This window comes from Cryptotermes secundus, unplaced genomic scaffold, assembly GCF_002891405.2.
Source record: "Cryptotermes secundus unplaced genomic scaffold, Csec_1.0 scaffold1059, whole genome shotgun sequence".
In the NCBI taxonomy this organism is placed as follows: domain Eukaryota; kingdom Metazoa; phylum Arthropoda; class Insecta; order Blattodea; family Kalotermitidae; genus Cryptotermes; species Cryptotermes secundus.
In genome coordinates, this window is record NW_019722450.1 from 26,929 (window position 1) to 49,004 (window position 22,076).

Below are 22,076 nucleotides of genomic sequence, written 5' to 3' on the forward strand. Positions count from 1 at the left end.
TCATGCCGTGGTGCTTAATTAAGCAGAGATACACCTTCATTTGTTTCCTTTCTGCCTAGGTATTAAAGACGGCCACAAAATAGATGCAATTATTATTCTAATAATTCATAATTTTCGTCTAAGTTTTGAGACGACATTTTCTCGAAAATTGAAGAACTCAAATTACAATCATGACGAAGCAATAAATTCATGGGATATATATATAAACTCCGTGGCCTGTAGTCCGCAAGCGAACTATACCGACTGGGTGTCTAAACCGGAGCCGCTATTTCCGCGATTACACACATATACACTGTGAACACAGACTAACGAGGAAACAATGATTTAGAAAGGAGAAAAATAAAAAATACATGAAAAGTATAGATTTATGATATCTTACGCTGCATTATCTGGAAGATCGTTACCAGTTTGTTTCTGTAGGAACATGCTGTATCCATCTTAAGCATAAATGTGATAGAAATTATCAAGAATTACAATATAATTTTCTGGAATTCACTTCAAGTCCGTGTGAAAATCCGCAAAACGTTTAGAGACTTCTGAAATATTTCTTACCCTAGAAGGTTTTAATACCTAGATGACAGGTTCATAACAATCCCTGCTGCTATCCCAGAAGTCTTCCAGTTTATTGTACACTTTTGGTGCTGGATCATTATAATTGAGAGCCTCGCACAGTCTGCAGTAGTGGTACACCGGTGACTGGAAGTAGCCGTGTTCGTTAACAACCTTGAAGTTCTTCTTCCAGTGAAAGAAGTTGTTGTATTCCGAAGGAGACGCGTTTAGGTAGAGCAGATACCGGGCTAGACTGGCGGGAGACGAGAAGTTCCTGACATGGATGTAAGATTTAGGGGGAAGAAGACGGACACAGTCCTCCAGAGAAGCCCCCATGATGACGGGAACGGCTCCCTTGTGATACGCGTTCCACCACGCCTTCTCTGTGATATATTCCCGGCAATCACCGTTCTCAAATGCAAGGTAGAACTTGTAGTCGTTCAAACGAGGACAGTCCTTCGCGAAATGGCCGTCACACCTAAAATGGCAGAAAATGATCAAGTAAATGTTGGATTAATGAGTTAAAATTCAATTTAACTACACCACTTATTTACATCTATCAAAGAATTGTCTGATTAATTAAAATAACCTAATCAAGCTTCTTGATCTTTTCTGCCTGACTGAGTCCTGAAGGCGGATGGTAGAGAGGATGGGATAATGAAAGTTCTATCGGCGGTAAAAGTAGCCCACTCCGTTGGTAGGTAAAGTGGAGAAGCTTCCATCTGCCTACAGCGTTCAGTCAAACAATAATCCCTGAGCAGTCGACATGTGCAAAATCCTTAAAAAAATCATGTTTTTATGTGAAACACGAAGGTTTATTATAGTTCTAACGTAATCGCACCATTAGAATCTAACCTTATCCTGCTCAATAAAAGAAAAACGTAACTCATTGTTCTATATTTCACCTATACTATCCATCAATTAGATCGTCCCCTTGCAATTTTTTTTTTCCTTGGCACTACAGTCCCAGTGGGCCTAGGCCTATCTCCATGAACTTCTCCGTTCACTTCGGTTTTTTTAGATCTAACACATTCGGTAGGACTCCTTGGGCGGGTGATCAGCTCGTCGCAAGGCCTCTACTTGTACACAAACACAGAAAAAAGCACACACACAAACTAAACATCCATGCCATGAGTGGGATTCGAACCCACGATCCCGGCTTCCGAGCGAGCGAAGACAGTGCACGCCTTAGACCGCTTGGCTACGGTGACCGGCCCCTTTGCAAATTAGTAGGGCAAACACTTCCTTCTACTGATTCCAAGGAGTAGTCTTTCTTGACACGTTAATAGTCAACGAGCTTGTCAAGAAACTATATCTTTTTTATGGGAACAGACTGTTCGCTATCGTGCTCACAAGAGCCTGCTACTGGTTCGTATCCTGTGTAGGACGAATCGAGTTCATATCTTCATATCCCATTTTTCTAAAATTAAATTCTGATATTATCTTGCAATGTGTGGCTATATCTCACATATTCCAACAAAATAATTTATATTCCTCATCTCTCCCATAAGTGCTACACGTCCAGCCCACCGCAGCTTTTTGATATTATATTTCAGCATCCTGTTGCATTGATGTACCTTTAATGGTCGTTTTCTTTTTCTGTCTATAATACATCAAATTAATAACATTAATTCACATTTAATTCATACAAACAACAAAAACAAACTCCGTGGTCTGTAGTCCGCAAGCGAACTATACCGACCGACTGACCGCCGCTTGTCGGATCCCCACGGCTGTTAATCTCGGATTTCTAGACCGGAGCCGCTATTTCCTTGAACTAGCTCCTCAGTTATCTTCACGAGGCTGAGTGGGCCCCGTTCCAGATCCAATACTTCTCAGAAAATCTGGTAGTGCCGGGAATCGAACCCGGGACCTCTGGATCCCTAGCCAGGAACTCTGACCACTAGATAGATGGTCATTTAATTCATATAATGATCCTTAATGTATAAAATGTTATTAGAGTTATTAAAATATCCGACATAACACTGACAATATAATTAATTAATCACTCTCGCAAATATGTAAAGAAATATTAGAATAGCCCCCGTACCTAGATTCAAAGCAAATAACTCCCAAACACAGAAAAAACTTCTTATCATCGAATTAACCTTATCAGTTGATAGCACAATAGAGAAGAATGTTAGTGATCATGCATTTGCCGTCAGGACGTGAGGCGTAACGGTCTGCTTGCTTCCGCTACACGCAAAGTGTCTTCCTGGCCACACAAAGTTTTTCCCGCGGTATTTTATGCTCGTAAGTTCCGTTAAAATTGTATGCAAATTCAAAGGTCATGTTCCTTATTACAGGGCAGATAATCAATGTGATCCTTGCATTATTCAGCAAACAAGTCTCGACAATCTTGGTTTTTCCTAACCTCGGAATCCAAGTGTAACCGATTCATAGCATTATATACACAGACGCAAATCTGTGACTTTCACATCAAAATTTGCATATTTTCCGGGGGCAAGACCATAAGGACACTCTAAATCTTTTTAATATAAATACTCTGGTGCGCCTTTTTTGGGAGACGTGTCTGTTTCACATATACCTATGTAGTTATTATGTATTCATTTGTGTTCAGTGAAGGAGCCGGTATAGCCACTGGCTACGGGCTGGACGACTGAGGAGCTGGAGTTCGAGTCCCGGTAGTGTCAAGCCGACCTTCAGGAAAAGAAACCAAATTGAGACATTCTTAATAAGAAACAGGGAGACAAACCACTCGACTCCAAAGCACATTTTTCTTTACTTGAAATCAACAGTATACCCTATAAATTTAAAGTAATACGGAGACAAATTAAATTCAATCAGAATATTTCAAAACACACGTAAAGTGCATGACTTAATTGATATTCAAGTTCTATCTTCTATACCGCTTTGTGACAAAGTAGCATGAATGGGGGAGACGAAGAATGCGTATAGGATATTGGTGGGAAAGCCAGAAGGAAAGAGACCACAGGGACGACCAAGGCTTAGGTGGGAGGACAATATTAAAATGGATCTTAGAGAGATAGGATGGGATGGTATGGATTGGATTGATCAGGTTTAGGATGGGGACCAGTGGAGGGCTCTTGTGAACACGGTAATGAACATTCGGGTTCCATAAAATGCTGGAAAATCGTTGAGTAGCTGCAGATTTGGCTTCTCCTCCAGAAGGGCTCAGCTCAGTGAGTAAGTAAGTATACCGCTGTGTAGTTCGGTGAAGGTCAAATGACGTTTTGGAGGAATGTATCGCTTCAATCTTCGGGCCCCAAGAGTAAACCAAGCAAGAAACCAGAATGAAAGAGTTATTTCGTATACACGGTGCCAAATCCCAGAAGACTGCTTTCTTCATAGTCACCGCCGTGAAAGCCTCAAATCTTACAGAGTTATTTCGTGTTTTCTGTCTGCTTCATACTGTTTTCTTGCTTTTCTTACTATTCTATCACGAAGATGGAAGCGATATTGTGCTCCGAAACGTCAGCTGGCTTTCACCGAGCTATCCCAGAAGATTTAACTCTTCATAACTATCGCTGTGAGAACACTAAATGCTACTTAACCGATCTTCGTTCATTTACTTCAAATATGAAATATGCCGACAGACTCCACATCCCATCGACGGTTAATTTCATTCACTTTGCACAAACAAGGCCCAAAGTATAGAAAGAACAGTATCAGGGAGCGTAGATAGACCGGTGAAACTCCGCCCGGGCTTAGAGATTCAGGGGGTTAGCCGCTGCAATCGCACAGAGCAAATTAAAATTGTAAATTGTATAAAATTTGAGGTTTTAATGGCGGTGAAGATTCATATGCTGGCCTTCTGAGATATGGTACAGTTTATTCTGATCAGTAGGGCACAAAGTTTCGGAGGAATATACTGCCTCCGTCTTCAGTAAGCAGTATGTTCCTTCGAAACGTTTGTACTCACCTGCATGGTGTAATAACATATGAGACCAAGATATGAACTGTAAAAAAATTTCATTTTTCAGCATATTATCTTAATCACTACTATAAGATACGATTTAAAAAATAAATAAGCATAAAAATAAACATATTAAGGTGACTTAAATGTTATCCAAAAAGATATATTGATTCGAAAATTACGTCATTGATTCTGCAAGCCTACACCAGTCACTCTCTGCTTTGCATATAGCAGCATTCGTAAGCCTTAAAGCAATGCGCTTCTGCTGTACGGTATATTTAGCATAGGCGTTCATTATTAGGAATATATAAACATGTGGAGCGGCAGGCTAAATCTTAAGCTGCTTCCGGGGCCAGACACACGTCGCTATTCTGGTGACAATAATCCAGCAAAATAATAAAGTTCTGCGCAGAGTAACGTTGCGGGCTCTTCCCTGAGGATGCCAGCAGACACAGACCGTGACTACAGCTCTGAAGGCTAGGGTTCATCAATCTCATCCGGGTTATTAAGGACGGCAGCACACTGACTTGCAAGTATCGACTCTTCCGAAGCGATGTATTGAAGTGTACGTATGCAATTGATTTGTTCCTTCTTTACGAAGATGCACATTAATTTCGTTAAAGAATGTAAACTCTAATAGCAACACTATAACAAATCAAAACTATATTAAACAACAGATAAAATTCGGAACGGCAATTCAGGTATGGAAACTAGGCTACTGAGCTTTAATCCCCATTACGAGCAAGAAATTTTTCCTTCTACACAACTTCCAATCCTTCTCCAGAGCCCAACCAATCATCTATCACACGGAGAACGGAATCTTTCTTCAGGAGTAATGCAGCCGGGACGTGAAGCTGACAGTCATCTCCATCTAGTGTAGAGGTTACGAATGAATGGAACTATAACTCACATATACCTCCCTGTGTTCAGTTAAGCTCCATGCAATGAAGAAACATAGGGTTTCGTCTTCATAGCATGGTGCTTAACCAAACACAGGAAAAACTTTTAACTTCTTTGCTTTTTGAAAATCGATTAACGCTTGCTGCCAATCAGTTCAGGGTCTCTTTTGTTCTTCTCTCCTCTCCAAAAACGCGAAAATTAAAAGATGCGATGCCATAACGTCTTTTGTTCTGTATGTGACAGACGCGGTCTCTCAAATTATGAGGAAGTACATAGATAGAGGATAATTAAGAACTGGAGAGTGAAGAGAACTGGAGGGAGGAAACAAGAATAGACTGGAGAATACTGCCCATTATGGAGCTTCATAATCATCACATACTTTTTTTTTCCCTTGGCACTACAGCCCCAGTGGGCCTAGGCCTACCTCCAGGAACTTCTCCGTTCACTTCGGTTTTTCTAGATCTTACACATTCGGTAGGACTCCTTGGGGGTGATCAGCTCGTTGCAAGGCCTCTACCTGTACACAAACACAGAAAAACGCACACACACAAACTAAACATCCATGCCCTGAGTGGGATTCGAACCCATGATCCCGGTTTCCAAGTGAGCCTTAGACCGCTGGGCTACCGTGACCAGCATAACACACTATTACTGTGATCAAATCAAGAAATATGAGCTGAATGGGGGCGTGTAGCACGCATGCGATAAATCAGAAACGCCTACAAGAATTTTAGTCGAGAAACCTCAAAGGAAGAGACAGCTCGGGAGAAGTAGGCGCAGATGAAGAAAATATTAAAATAAATCTCAGAAAACTGGATGAATTGCTATTAGATTCTGAGTCATGGCGTTGGTTATCTTGCCACAGGAAGAACATCATCCTTTATTCCATGCAGACTGTTTTTCAGTGGCAGTGTACGTCTGGCCTCAGGAGATTTCAGTTTCAACTCAAGAATCGTGACAGCGTGACTCTATAATAGTTGCTACAACAGCAAACAATTCCAGCTAAGGCGAACAATATGGAATTGCTCTTCAAGTTATTCTCATGCTCCTCCATTGCACCGAATATCACAGCATTCTTGCTTCGTATTCGGGAGGACACGGTTTCAAATCTCGCCTCTGAGACTAGCCACATTCTGACTCATGTCATTTGTGATTTTCCTCAGTCCCTCCAGGTATACGGAGTCAGGATAGCTCAGTCGTTATAGCGATGGGCTATGGGCTGGGTGGCCGGGTTTGATTATCGGCAGGAGTAAGATTTTTATATTCTCCATAGCGTCCTGCCTACTTATAGGTCCCATCTATCCCCCTATACAATGGGCACTGGTGTCTCTTTACCCGGAGTTAAACCGGCCGAGCCGTGAAGCTGATTACTCACCTCCATCTAGTACCTCCACTTCCCCATATGCCTTAGTAGCATAGTGCTTCAATTAATTAATTAAGTATATGAGACAAACTCCGTCTTAAGTGCAACAATTTAATTGTAGTTCTTTCTTCTTTCCTTCCTCTACACTACATGTTTCGGCCCTAAATGGCCATCATCAGGTGTATATTCTTATGTAGCTGCTACACTGCCCGTAGTTTAAAATTTAAAACACCAGTTTTTCCAATTGTATGTATGTACGTATTAAAGATAGGCAGCGGCACACGAACAGAGATTCTACACAGAATAATACCTGAACAGCGATAAAACAAGAAGTGGCCGCTGCAGCACTATAGACATAGGGCGAGTACCCCAAGAAATTTTAATTTTTAAAATTTGAGAAAGAAAAAGAAGGGGAAATTTAAAGACATTTTAATTTGAAATTGAAGTTTTAAAAAGTGCCAATTTTGGAAATCAAATTGACGTGTGTATGTTAACAAAGATTTTATACATACATACAATTGGAAAGACTGGTGATTTTAAATTTTAAACTACGGGCAGTGTAGCAGCTACGTAAGAATATACACCTGATGATGGCCATTTAGGGCCGAAACATGCAGTGTAGAGGAAGGAAAGAAGAAAGAACTACAATTAAATTGTTGTACTTAAGACGGAGTTTGTCTCATATATATTGTGTGAGTGTAACAGGATGCTTAAATATAATATTGTAATTAATTAAGCATAGGGGCAATTTTACCTTTACCTCCCCCCCCAAGGAATGTAATGAGACAGATCTTAAACCAGGCCAAGACCAGTTCCTTTCACATTGTTTCAAATTCATTATTGCATAATCATGCTAGCGTTCGGTTCTATATAACTCAGCACCTGCAAGCTCCATTAAAATACACGTACTACGAATGAATGTAAAAAGTAAAATAAAGTAAAGTAAAGTAAAGCTATCCTTGTAAAAGGCCGTGTAGGCCCATAGGGTTATGAGATGTTGAGACTCCCACATTTTCTAGACAATCGGCTCACAGATGGCGGTGAGGTAGTCAGCCTTACGCGCCGGCAGCCCTTTACCCCCAGGAATATTCCTGGTACTCATTTCTGTTAGAGGCTGAGTCGACCCCAGGACTATAGTGCGGCTGGAAGGATTAGGTAAATTATATAAAAAAAAACAAATAACTTTGTTTGTTTCAAATCCTTCTGTGTTCTCGTTGATAAGTCCAACGTTATAAGAGCTCTGGTATGTACTTGACATAAGAAGGAACGTAACCTGAAGCAATTCACACATTCTGATTAGATACTGACGTCACAACCACCAAACCTTCTGGCGGCCATCTCGAGTTTATCGAGTTTTCTAGACGTTTCCAGACGTGGCTGACATATTAAGCACTGCAGTTGCATTCTTTGCAACTGTTCTATTGGCAGTTCAGGGCATTCGACGTAGAGCTGCTAATAACACATTATCAAACATTTTCTTTTCTTTGAAAGTTTTCCTGCAGTGGTCATTCGCCAGCTTCGGAGTTTCTAACCAGGGCAGAGCAGGGCAGGGCAGGGCAGGGCAGGACACGACATGACTTCACAGTCGACAGACGACAATGGGGCCGAGATTCAAATCCCGGACCTGCAGGAGAAAGGTTCTACTGCCCTTGAGGCTACCACGAAACTTGTAATTGGTGAGTTATGGAAGGGTCTTGCTCCCAGGATCATTATGATTGACACCCTGACAGGTGCTCAGAGGTTCATGTACGATGCAGTGAAAGTGTGGCTGTGTCTGCCACGATCTCCACCACCACAGATGCCGTCAGCAAAATGCAAATTAATAACCAAACAGCAATAAAATATAACACATTATGAAATATATTACATTTGGGTAGGAATTTAATTAGCATCCAAAAGTCTCTTTACTCTAAACGCAGGAGACCAGGATTCTAACGTATCACCAAATGGTCAATTCTTTTTTAATTTCTTGGGGTTGGGTGAGAATGAGTCCATTCCGTACGTTGGCCACTATTCAGCCTATTGTACCAGCTCCGATGATAGATGATGAATGCGGAGCAGTTGGGGGGATGAGAATTGGTAGAGGAAACATGAGTGCTCGGAGAAAACCTACCCCACTGCCACTTTTCCCACCACAAATGCCACTTGACCTGACCTGAGTATGAACCCCAGGCCACCGAGGTGAGAAGCCGGCAACTAACCGCCTAAGCTACGGCATAGCCCACCAAATGGCTAAATTTACATCTTCGACGTCACGCCATGAGATCATTCCTCAAGGTGATGCAGCTGTCCCTCGTACTGCCTATCGCAGGCACAGGACGGCCAGCAGCGGGTAAGAACCTACGTACTATAGCAAAACGCTGAACAAGGCTGAGAGAAATTGCTGCGTCACCCAGCGGAAACTACTGGCAATCGTGAGGAAAATAGAACACTCAGTACTACTATGGACAAGAGATTCACCTGTGTAACGCCAACTCTGCCCTAACCTCTCTGATGAGTTTCAGGAATCTCCAAGAACAGGCGGCCCGCTGGGTCCAGCGCCTCCAAAAATACAACTTCACCTCCGGCACTGCCAAAGGGTACAGGGGCGGGTAGACGTCAGGAAGGTGTAAGCTACTCCGGCCATAGCCGCGACGGTTGGGTGCCAACCGCCTTGAGGAGGGAGCAGCTCATTCATTACAACGTAGGACCGATTCTGCAGTCAATGGGGGACAGACAACACGCGAAATGGAAGGACACTGCCGACCGCAGCCCCTCCTATAAGACCTACTTGGCCCGATGGAAGTCCTTGAAATAAGGGATGCCATAATGAAGCGTCACTGGGAATCCGCCGACGGACGATCCAAGGTAGCTAAGTTGGCCCTCCCTTGAAGGAAAGTGAAGGATGTATCGGCCGAACTTCATGGTGGACCATCAGGGTGTCAATATGACCTTATACAAGGTCAGGCAGAGGTACTACTGGCTCCAGGCAAGAGAAGACGTCGAGAAGCGGTGCCGACACTGCGACACCTGCGCAACCAGTCGCGGCCCGCAAACCAGAGGTCGGAACTTACGCATCAGTACACCGTCGGCGCTCCATCCAAGAGGAGAGCCATTGACGCAGCGGGACCCTTCCCTCAGAGTAACTAAGGGAACCGACATCTCGTGATCGCGATGGAATACTTCACCAAGTGGCCGGAAACCTACGCCGTCCCCAAACATGAGGCGTCGAGATGGCAGATACCCTGATGAGCGGACCAAGTTAGTCACTTGGAAGTTAGCGCAGTCGGTGGTTAGCCATGAGTACGCAAGCAGAATAATCTCCTCTGTAAGAAGCCGCTACCAAGCAACGACTACTGAAGAAAGATTGAGAAGACTTGGAGTGTGTACTACTTATTTGTAGATTGTGCAGAACAGCGAAATTGTTGCAATTATCTGTAGGTAGGAGAAATAAGAATCCAGTAAATCTAATTATCAATTTAAATCTAGTCACTAACACGTGACAATATTAACATGGTCTTATCTAGGAGTGTCGCCGAACGGCGATCAGTTACTGTAGCCGGAGGGTGGATAACGGATATTCAGACAAGCATAGAAGATACGAATACGTACGAAAATCAACGGGAGTCCGAAGAGATGGGGTCTGCTGGTGCAAATGACAATGAAACAGACTTGCGAGGGGAAGGCGTGATGTTAACTGAGTGTCACGAGAAAGCTGAAGGAACTTCTATACTGAACTGCAATATAGCTAGAGCCTGTCACACAGGGCTCTCCCTGAACTTCTTACAACTAACCATCTTCCCTGAGGACACTGGAAGAAAAAGCTTCTCATGACATACAAATTGTACACAAATCATAAATATTTCATGCATCGAGGTGTTAAATTTTAGTGTTACTCCTGCAACCCTTAGGAAAGGGACGACCCTGGTAGTACAAATATATGCATGTCTATATTGCAGAATAACACTGATTTTTTGGGGAGTTCATTATGAAAACCACGCTTAACTGTAAGATATTTTAGGTTAATATGGTATGATCTCAATTACTGGTAAAGATGCGCGCGCACCTCAAGTTGCCGCATGCGCCGTATACATCCACTGGTATGTGTTTCTTCAGCTCCTTTACGTAAGACCAGCGCTTGTTCTTTCCTGCGCAGTTAGACACCATGATGGCAACCAGCTTCCTCTTCTCCCTCCTCTTGCCCTCTCGTCTTTGCTTCTTTAGCAGGAGTTTCTCCATGATGGTGAGTCGCAACGTGCGGCCGCTTGGTACAGGAATATCCGAGTCCATCCTGGGAAACATTGACAACATATCATTAGTCCCTGGGGGCGGCTTACTTTACGCCTCTTTCAGACGGGACCGAAGGGAAGCAATCCGTGATGGACAAGTCACTAAGGAGAATGCGAGTTCATATCCCAGTAAGGTATATAAGCTGGCCACGCCATAGCTCAAGCGGTTAGTCGCTGGCTTCCCACCGCGGCGGCCTGGGGTCGATCATGGGTCTGGTCAAGTGGTATTTGTGGTGGACAAAGTGGCGCTGGGGCAGCTTTTCTCCGAGTACTTCGGTTTCCCCTGCCAATCTTCATTCCACCAATTGCTTCATAATCACCCTCACCTATCATCTGGGCCTGGTAAAATAGGCCAGAATTGGCCGCAGTACAAGGGACTTAGTCCCACCCCACTAGCAATAAAAATAAGTACATGAGATGTTTCTCTTTGCTACTACGTCAACAAGATAATTGACTCTAATACTCATTCTGACTCTTACCCATCGCGTACATCCCTACAGTAGAGAAGAGTCAGTTGGTATAGCGACTCGGTAGCACGTAGACCAGTTACTAAGTAATAACACTGCAAACAACGCCCGTTGCTAGGCAAAAGATTCATATCACGCACCAATGTACTACGAAGAGGTGTTATCTACGCGGTCCGTGCGATAGTTGCGTGCTGCAACAACAGAATTGTTGGAAGCGGTGTTTTCTATGCGGTCAGTGGCGAGGTGTTATAAGCAGGACAAGTCTAGAGTTCAGCTAGTTAGGAGACAGTAGCCGGCAAGTAGGAACATGGACACGGAAGCTCAGGGAGCTACGGCGTTGGAAGCCGTTACCAGACAACGACTGGGGAAGACACCGCTGACTGAGAAGACTTCGTGCGTGCTGTAGTGAATTGCAGAGTATGTGAATTAGTGGTAGCATTATAGTAACTTGTAGTTACGATCTGTAAGAATTCAATAAATCCAATTTCCAATCCAAACCCCGTCTATAGTCACTCATACACGTGACGATATACTCACCTGTAAGTCATGGACCAGTTGAAGATCCCATTATAGTCCTTCATTTTGGTAGCGTCACTGCCCAGCGTGAAGGTGTGGAAAGGATTCTCGTCCGTAAGAAATACCCAGCGCTGGTGGGCGGGTCGCGGGCTCTTGGGGTCTGGAAGAGACTCCCGATTCGGGGTGCGGTGCAAGTGGAATAGCACAGCATCAGCTGTGTTTAGTTCGGCGCTGTTGTACGTCAGGCGGCAGTTGGACACCGAACAGTCTTCGAATGGATTCAGCCTGAAGAGGAAACACATACCTGTACATATACAGACCTTCAGGAACTCGAAACTCGCGACTCCAGGCTCACATCCAACAACCCTGCAGTAACTTTTGCCAAACTAAAATAGTCTATAAACTCTTAATAATCTGAAGAATACTATCTTCTGGGACATAACGTCGTGAAGTTCGTTGAAAGTTAACTGGCGTTTCGGAGGAATATATCGCCTTCATCTTCAGGTTCAAAGAATAAACTAAACAAGAAACCAGCTTAAAAGCAGGTGGCTACAAAAGCCTTGCTCGGCTTATTCTTCGACTCTGAAGGTGGAGGAGATATATTCCTCCGAAACGTCGGTTGCATTTCAAACGACTGCACAGCGTAATATCCCAGGGATACTCGTATACTCTTCATAACCATAGCACTGAGAACCTCAGATCGTACAAAAGTACAATCTGTTTACAGCGCAGTGACCGACTAATCAACATTCGTACAGCGACTGAACGCCTTACGACCAACTTTGGGCAACTAATACTCTGGCGACCTTCTGTTTCTAGTAGTGTGTGTCATTTGGCGAAAATTTGTATTTGTGAAGGATTTTATCCTGAATAATGCCTGATTTTTTAGACAAAGCTTAAAAAAGTTCAGAAATAAACATTTTAACAGACACTTAATAATTCAAGAGCCTTGCGAGGAGCTGATCACCCGACTAAGGAGTCCTACCGTCTATAAAAGATCATGAAAATGAGAAATCAACCCTACGCTCCAAAATTGGAGCAAGAGGAGAGAATGACAAAATAAAAAAATAATTCAAGAGGCCCCTGTTGTGAGGAGTTTCACCCTATACCGTACAACGTCATAGCAGAGTCCCAGTGGGTTTTTAATTTGCAGTTCTGTTTGTAGTGTTAATATAAATACGGCTAAGGTAATTCTCACATTTTCGTTCCGAACCGCATAACGAGACGTTTCTCGATGCTAGGTCCGTGCTTCCATACCAGTATAGTGAAGTTTCTGTCATACCGTGGCACACCTGACATATCTTCCAGAAACAACCGCCGCCCCAAAGCAGATATTCTCTTGATCTGAAAAATAAATTATTGATTCGTATTTTATTTAACAGCATTGTATTGCGTTTTGAAATTATTTGGTGTTGAATTGATGACCGAAAACTTGAGGGACTAGGGACATAGACAGCGAGGCATAATTCAAGGCACTTTTCAGGCAAATGTTTCGAGGTAAAAAAAAATCAGCCATGTCTGCTACTGTATCAATAGAGGCTTCAATCTTGTACATCATACACACAAAATAGATGTGTCACTTGAGTTAAATGGGCCTTCTCTGAAAGAAAGAAAGAAAAAAAAAGACGAAGTTGTCCCCCTGCTTCACTAATTAAGCACTACACCATGAAGGCGTATGGGGTAGTGGATGTATAGATCCATATTTTCTTGACCTCGGCATCAGCTGGAGGTGAGTGTTCAGCTTCACGTCCCGTCCGCTTTACCTCTGGAGAAAGAGACCCCGGTACCCATTTGATAGGAGGTTGGGTGGAACACAGAGCCGGTCTGAACGACATGGAGAAGAGAAAATTCTTGACCCTACCGGGAGTCGAACTCCTACCCCTCGGTCGTCTAGCCCGTTGCTAGTCGCTATACAGACTAGGCTATCCCGGCTTACAAACTCCGTGGTTCTAGTCCGCAGGCGAAATATACGGACCGAGCGACCGCCGCTTGTCGGCGAAGTTAGTGGCAACTTAAGCGGATAGAGGGTGTCACGTGGTCAGTGTAACGAATCTCCGCGGCAGTTAATCTCGGTTTTCTATGTCGGAGCCGCTATTTCCTTGAAATATCTCCTCAATTATCCTCACGAGGGCGAGTGGACCCCGTTCCAGACCCACTTACTTACTTACTTAGTCATGGAGCCGAACCCTTCTGCAGGAGCCGCCAATTCTGCAGATACTCAAGAATTTCCCAGCATTTTATGGAACCCGGAGGTTCATTACCGTGTTCACAAGAGCCCTCCACTGGTCCCTATCCTGAGCCAGATCTATCCAATCCATACCATCCCATCCTATCTCTCTAAGATCCAATGTAATATTGTCGACCCACCTGCGCCTTGGTCTTCCCTGTGGTCTCTTTCCTTCTGGCTTTCCCACCAATATCCTATACGCATTCCTCGTCTCACCCATTGGTGCTACATGACCTGCCCACCTCATCCTCCTTGACTTGATCAATCTAATTATACTTGGAGAAGAGTACAAGTTACGAAGTTCCAGACCCACTACTTCTCAGAAAACCTGGTAGCGCCGGGAATGGAACCCGGGGTCTCTGGATCTGTAGCCAGGAACTCTGACCACTAGACCAGAGAGGCGGTCCAAATAAGGAAGAAAATAAAGCGTGAAATAAAATACAATGTATCAATACAATCTGTACGCTTCATCGGGAGTGAAACTTACATCCTTTTCTCGCAGACCGCGCCAGTTCGGCGATACAGTCTCCATAACTGCGTCCACCGTAACATAGTCGAACTGCTCCGGATCCATTGTGTAATAGAAGTATCCAGAATTGATACTCTGACTCTTCAGCAAACACATCAGAAACAACACAAGCATAAACATCATGAAACATTTCCGCCATCGTTTCCAACTTCCGGTCTTCAGACGTATCCAGCGATGTGCTTCGTTTCTCATGGTGACATGACAAACGGTCTCCAGGTTCGTCAGTTGCACAAGTTATTGAGTACAAAGCTGGAGTTACATCCATCCCTTGTCGTACCTCTTCCCCTCAACACGAATTCCAATGACTGTTTCGAGAGATTTCATTTGTCTAGCAGTCGACGTCACATCAGCTGATACTGCATATCAGATGTATGGAAATAAATTCTGTAAAATCAAGAACATGTGATGCATTAATTAACAGACTAAACCAAGTCGTTTTAAGACAATACAGCAAAGAAAAATACTAGCCAGTTGGACGTAATACCATCAAGTTCGGTGGGAGTACACAGTCGTTTCGGAAGAACATGCTGCCTCCATCTTCAGGGTCGAAGAATAAGATAAGCAGCCAGCAAAAACAGGTGACAAGCAGAGCGCTCTGTGTATTCTGTATGTCGTTTGTTTTAATTCCTAAACCTTCTGTCAGAGTTTGATGTTTGTGAAAATTTTGCTGAAATTTAAGTCACTATGTATTAAATAAGCCGGTCACGGTAGCCGAGCGGTCTAAGGCATGTACTGTCTTCGCTCGCTCGGAAGACGGGATCGTGGGTTCGAATCCCACTCAGGGCATGGATGTTTGTGTGCGTTTTTGTGTGTTTGACTACTGGTAGAGGCCTTGTGTCGAGCTGATCACTCGCCCAAGGAGTCCTACCGATCGTGTAAGATCTAGAAAAACCGAAAGTGAACGGAGTTCATGGAGGTAGGCCTAGGCCCACTGGGGCTGTACTGCAAAAGAAAAAAAAAGTATTAAATAGGATTTTATATAGGCCTCATACTTTACTAGCAGGGCAAATTAATTTATTTTAACATAACTGAATTCGAAATATTTCACATTCCAGCCAAATAACAGGCGTATTACATAAAATGTAAATCTTTTCTGTTTATTGTTACAGAAATTTTAACTGTATTATGTTAGCTGTAGTGCCCTATATATTCGTGGAGATATAATGACCGCTGAAGTTAGGCACTTTTCTGTGACAAAGAGAATAACATCTGAGCACTGTAACAATAGGTGATTCCTTGCACATTCGCTCTACTGCTCATGAAACACCCTGTGCTATGGTTTTGGTTACGTGGTTGGTCATTAAGTAACAATCACGTAGTGATTCGACTCACTGGCTATTTTTTTCCCCCTTTGGCACTATAGCCCCAGTGGGCCTAGGCCTACCTCCATGAACTTCTCCGTTCACTTCGGTTTTTCTAGATCTTACACATTCGGTAGGACTCCTTGGGCGGGTGATCAGCTCGTCGCAAGGCCTCTACCTGTACACAAACACAGAAAAACGCACACACACACAAATTAACATCCATGCCCTGAGTGGGATTCGAACCCACGATCCCGGTTTCCAAGCGAGCGAAGACAGTACATGCCTTAGACCGCTCGGCTACCGTGACCGGCAACCGGCTAATTAGTTAAGGAAAATCATTCAGCTGAATAAAGAGTTAGTTCAGAAAGTATGTAAATAATCAGGTAATTTGTAAACCTGTTAAATAGGAGGGGTAGGAGCGAGGGAGACCAGCAGACTTGCTTGACACAGACACAAAACTTATTCCCTGATAAGAGAAGCGCCTCAATTCATACGGCGAATATGTTGAGAAGTAGCTTAAGTAAGTACATATTCTTTGCATACAATATATTTTCTTTCTTATTGCTTATTTTCTTAACAGCTCACCTGACTTTTTTTTTTAATTCGCTTAGTGAGAGGTGGAGTCCAGCTGGGTCCACTCGGCACGGCGGCCACAGATTGGCCTACTGTAGCCTGCCCCGGGTGATTTTGATGATGGAGAATTTGGTGGAATGAAGATTGGAAGGGGAAACCGAAGTACTCGGAGAACCCCCCCCCCAGCGCCACTTTGTCCACCACAAATCCGACTTGACCAGACCCGGGATCGAACCCGGGCCGCTGCGGTGGGAAGCCAGCGACTAACCGCTTGAGCTATGGCGCGGCCTCACCGGAGGTTACTTTCTGAATACTCTTGGTATAAAGTTAATCAGTCGGTCAATTAAACAGAAAATTAATTAATTACTTACAAGTTATATCATAGTCATAAAAGATAAAGTTATTCATCTTCTTGACGCAACGGGGAGCCAGTTCGACAATCAGTTCTAGCACAAAGTGTGAAATGTCACTGCGATGCGATATCCCCTTCCTTTCCCAATTTGTTTAAATTATTCGTGCCTCACTAACGTCTTTCTTTTCAGTAAGGGTCGAGTGATGCACAAATACATATATGAATAAGGTGTTCTGTGCAATATAATGGAGAAATAAGCTGTTGCTATCATGCCTGAGTAAACTCATGACGTCATAATGTTATTTCATTAGCGATGAGAAAATCGTGCCCACAATGCACAGCGTGTAATGCGTTGAGAATGTGGGTTAATGCGACTCTGATTACGTTTCCAGTGGCGCAGGGTGAAACTGAGTGGTGATCCTTGCAGAAGACACAGACGTGACAGCATTCTGTAGAGCCGAACAAACTACCTGCGATTATGGTACCAATAACACAGGGTCACTGAGATGCTGCTCCTTGCATAAGGTGCACTGACATGACAGTATTTTGTAAAGCTGAGTAAAAAAGTAAAACTACCCCTGTAACAGGAGATGGAAACCAGTAGGGTTGTGAGACGTCGAGGCTTCCACATTTTCTAGACAATCGGCTCACAGATAGCGGTGAGGTTTCAGCCATACGCGCCGGCCGCCCTTTATCCCCAGGAAGATTCCTAGTGCTTATTTCTGTTAGAGGCTGAGTGGACCCCAGGGTCAGAGTGCGGCTGAAAAGGGCAGGCAAATAGAAAAAATTGGGACCCGATGCCTCTACCTTCCGGCTGTGCCAAATTTGAAGATACCGTTCTTAAATTCATCTAGAGGGACTGAGAAAAACCATGAAAGACCTGTCACGATAGTCAGTGCCCCGGCTGTACTTCCCGAATACAAGTCGGTAAAAATGCAAAGGTATCTCTGTAACAGGCCGTGGAGGGCCATAGGGTTGTGAGACGTTGAGGTTCCCACATTTCCTAGACAATCGGTTCACAGATGGCGGTGAGCTTGTGAGCCTTACGCGCCGGCCGCCCTTTACCCCCAAGAACATTCCAAGAATATTCCTGGTACTCATTTCTGATACAGGCTGAGGCGACCCCAGGCTGAAAGGATTAGGTTAATTAGAAAAAATCCAATGATCTCATCGGTACTTGAACCCGCGATCTTACGGCTTGTAGCATAGTGCCTCAACCAACTACGCTGCCGCGTACCCCCTTCCAGACCCACTACTCCACAGAAAATCTAGTAGCGCCGGGAATCGAACCCGAATCCTTTGGATCTGTAGCCAAAAGCTCTGACCACTAGACCACCGAGGCGGTATACAAAATCGATAAATGACTTATGAGGTAATCAGTGCAAACGGGTCCAGAAAACCTGGATCAAACAGCACTTCCCAACGTAAAACTTTTAATAAGCACATGGTACCTAACCTGAGATTAATTTCTTGCAACTACTCTCCTAATGTAATGACTACTAACCGAAGAGTGATTTAATTTTGAATCAGTCTGTAGAATCGGTTATGGTGTCCCACACTGCAGATGCATTTCTTCATTAACAACTGCACTATGGTAGGATGCAAAGGCCAAGATGTTGCAAATATGTTTATCTACATTACAGAATCATTATTATTATCACCATCGTGATCGGAGTGCTTTGATGACGTCAGCTCATGCGGAAGTTAGACAAAAGTTACTACTGTAAAAATATGACATTGATAGAATTCTGTAGTTAATGTCTGTTGTACAGAAAACAGAACGTTAAGGTTCATAATAAAGTCATAAATTCATTAATATGGCAGAAAATGTGGGAGCTTAAAGGCACAAACAGCCCAACACATGATGTATTTCAGCATCCTGTTGCATTGGTACTCTTACCTTTTGTACATAAGTGCAACCACCGTCTTAAATGCAACAGCTATTTTCGTCTTATGTGTATCTCATTACAACATGTTTCGGCCTCACTCGGCCGTCGTCACGTGCATACACTCTTGCTAAAACTGTTGCATTCTATCAAGAGTGTATGCATCTGATGATGGACGAATGAGGCCGAAACATGACGCAAAGACGAAAATAAGTGTTGCATTTAAAGGTGCGTCCACATTACTCGTGCTCGCCAGGCTTGTGCTCGTCGGGAGACTCGTCTGGCTTTTACTTGTGCTCGTAAATCTTCGTCCACACTACTTCAGTTGCTCGCCAGACTTCGGCGCGTGAGGATCCATATATTTACTCGTAGTGTGTATAGGCTGTAGTCGTATTTTAATTTATTGGCTATAGTTTTTAAATTAAAAATTTAAAATTTGCTCGTCTCGTGACTTGTCATATCGCCCACATTACTCGCGAGCATAGCGAGTCACACGAGCACGAGCAATATGGACGTGCCTTAAGACGGCCTATGTATAATATATTGAGCTCAGGTGTCTTTGGGGGTTCGTCGAAGATTGTAAAGCAAAAAAAAAATAAAAATAAAATTGTCCCTTTGCCTAACTAATTAAGCAGTACGCCATGAAGGCGTATGGGGGAGTGGATGTATAGGTCCACATTTTCTTGACCTCGGCACTAGTTTGAGGCGTGTGGTCAGCTTCGCGACCCTGAGGTTTTTAAGATCGCCTTGCTGTCTGTGTGTCCCCTTCATCTTATGCAACAGGCCGCCTCTGTGTCTGTGTGCTCCCCTTAATTTTTTCTTTTTCCATGTAACCCGTGTCATGTGAAAGGAAAGTAGGCGATTGGTTCTTCTCAGATGTCTTGTTATTAACCATCTTAATTATAAAGTCAAATTCCCCATTTCAAAATTTCTGGGTGAGTGCATGACCTCAAGAGCCAGTCTCGTTTTACAGCTAACAATTTAAAGGTTTCAATATGTGTTTAGGTATGGACAGAAAATTCACATATTTCTGAACGTGTTCTTGTTGTTCCTATATTACGGGCTTTATATTTCTATCATCACAGCTGATATGGCTCCTTTACTGAAGCAATGTATTAGAAAAGCGCATTTCGCTTTCTCATGACTAAATTCTAACCTTCTTCTCTTTTTATAGAGGGTGTCCGGATGAAAGGTATCCAAAATAAAATCATTATAACTCATAAAGAATTTATTATACACATTAATGGGTAACACCATTACAAAGGGAAATTATCGAAGTTCTTTTTTTGCATATATAACTTTCTCAATAAATTTAAACGTGGGCTCTCTTGGTGGCACCACAAATATCCAGGCTTGAAGCATGTTTGGTGTTACCGTAGCCACAGCGTCCGTTATGCGGGTTTTCAGGTGTTGAAGCTCGTTGATCTTAACCTGGTAGACAATGTTCTTCACATTACCCCACAAAAATAAATCCACTGGGGTTAAATCTGGGGACGTAGGACGCCAGGCAGTTGGTCCACCTCTGCCAATTCATATCCCAGCCATTTCTCTGTCCAGGTGATTCCTAATATGGTGGCAGAAATGTGGCGGCGCATGCGCGTAAGCCGGGCATGAAAAAAAAACTTACAGGGGTTTTCTTTCCGATGACATAAACCGGATACGTGTATGACAATTACTTTCCGAGATATACATTTTTTATTTTGGATACCTTTTTTTCCGGACATCCTATATTCTTAGTTGCTAATGACTGGATATACAGCGAATTGCGAGCATGAACTAGCAGAATGCGCCGGTCAGGGTAGCCGAGCGGTCTAAGGCATGCGCTGTCTTCGCTCACTCGGAAGCCGGGATCGTGGGTTCGAATCCCACTCAGGGCATGGATGTTTAGTTTGTGTGTGTGCGTTTTTCTGTGTTTGTGTACAGGTAGAGGCCTTGCGACGAGCTGATCACCCGCCCAAGGAGTCCTACCGAATGTGTAAGATCTAGAAAAACCGAAGTGAACGGAGAAGTTCATGGAGGTAGCCCTAGGCCCACTGGGGCTGTAGTGCCAATTAAAAAAAAAACTAGCAGAATGCGGAGTTTCCGTGCCTTCAGTTTGAGAATATATAATTATTCATTACGGAGAAGCGAAAGAGTGTAGAAAGAACAGATATACCGAACTGTGAAGACTCAAGGTGGAAGGCGAGTAGAGTAGAAACTTACGTAATTTAGAAACTTGACAGAATCCAAGTGAAGTAACAAACTTCACTCTGTTGTGTAACCAAGGCTCAGTTTTCCTCCTTCTGCTGTTTGTTTGACTTACACTTCAACCCTGAAGATGGTGGAGACATTTTCCTAACATACATCGGTGTTTCCTCGAACTCACCGCTGTGAGCACTTGAAATCACAAAAGTTTATTAAAATCCCCCTCTACTTCAGGGGAATGAAACCAAGAAGGAGGAAATTAATGGGGCGTGGAAAAGCATGCAGAAGCTTTGTCACCACATACGAACGAAAGAGTCCACTTGGCAAATGGGAGTATGTGGCAGGATAATATTAAAATTATTGAGCAGAGTGGTGTTGCGGTAACAATACTGATTTGTATTTGGGAGGGATTCAATTCGAATTTAGGTCAGCACACAGGCTGTCTGAGATCTTTCGTAATTTTCCTCAGCCCCTCCAGACAATTGGCTGGATAGTACTTAATTTAAGCTACGATCACTTCTTTTCAAATTCTTTACAATTCATTACTCATTAACATCTTTTACTCGAACTTGTATCGTATGAGATACTAAGAGCGTCTTAAAATAAACGGTGAAAATATTAAAATGCATTTTAAGGAAACCCGTATAGGGGTGCAGATAGTCCTCCGGTCGAGGATGAAGTCCAGTGGGGGCGCCTTTCGTAAACATGGCCGTGAACCTTTTGATGCTATGTAGCAGCCACCGGACCTCTGCTCTAAATAATGTTAATGAAATGGCAACCAGTCGCCTGAAGACAACACACAATATGTTACTTATATCAAGTATATTTCACACAGCAGTCAATATAATATTTGTCTGAAAAGGTAAAGTTGTCCCTGTGCTTAATTACTCAAGCACTAAACCAAGAAGACATATGGGGAAGTAGAGGTATAGCTCCATCATTCTTGACCTCTGTACTAGATGGAGGTAAGTGGTCAGTTTCGCCTCCCTGCCGCTTTATCCCGGGGGACACAGTCGCCGGTACCCACTAGATATGAGGTTGGGTGGTCCTCACAGTCAGT

The 22,076-nt window shown here is 43.5% G+C and overlaps 1 protein-coding gene across 2 annotated transcripts in view; it reads right to left on the reverse strand.

Annotated features, from left to right (window-relative positions):
- Positions 1 to 347: 347 nt before the first annotated feature.
- Positions 348 to 22,076, reverse strand: part of LOC111861531 (galactoside 3(4)-L-fucosyltransferase) — a 49,175-nt gene continuing 27,446 nt past the window's right edge. For both annotated transcript variants that reach the window (XM_023846187.2, XM_023846188.2), the window contains exons 2-6: positions 14,676 to 15,101; positions 13,160 to 13,305; positions 11,983 to 12,246; positions 10,756 to 10,980; positions 348 to 1,027 (exon numbers count right to left, since the gene is read on the reverse strand). In XM_023846187.2, the coding sequence (XP_023701955.1) occupies positions 571 to 1,027; positions 10,756 to 10,980; positions 11,983 to 12,246; positions 13,160 to 13,305; positions 14,676 to 14,909 (1,326 nt within the window). In that variant the 5' untranslated portion in view covers positions 14,910 to 15,101 and the 3' untranslated portion in view covers positions 348 to 570. The remainder of the gene's footprint in view (positions 1,028 to 10,755; positions 10,981 to 11,982; positions 12,247 to 13,159; positions 13,306 to 14,675; positions 15,102 to 22,076) is intronic.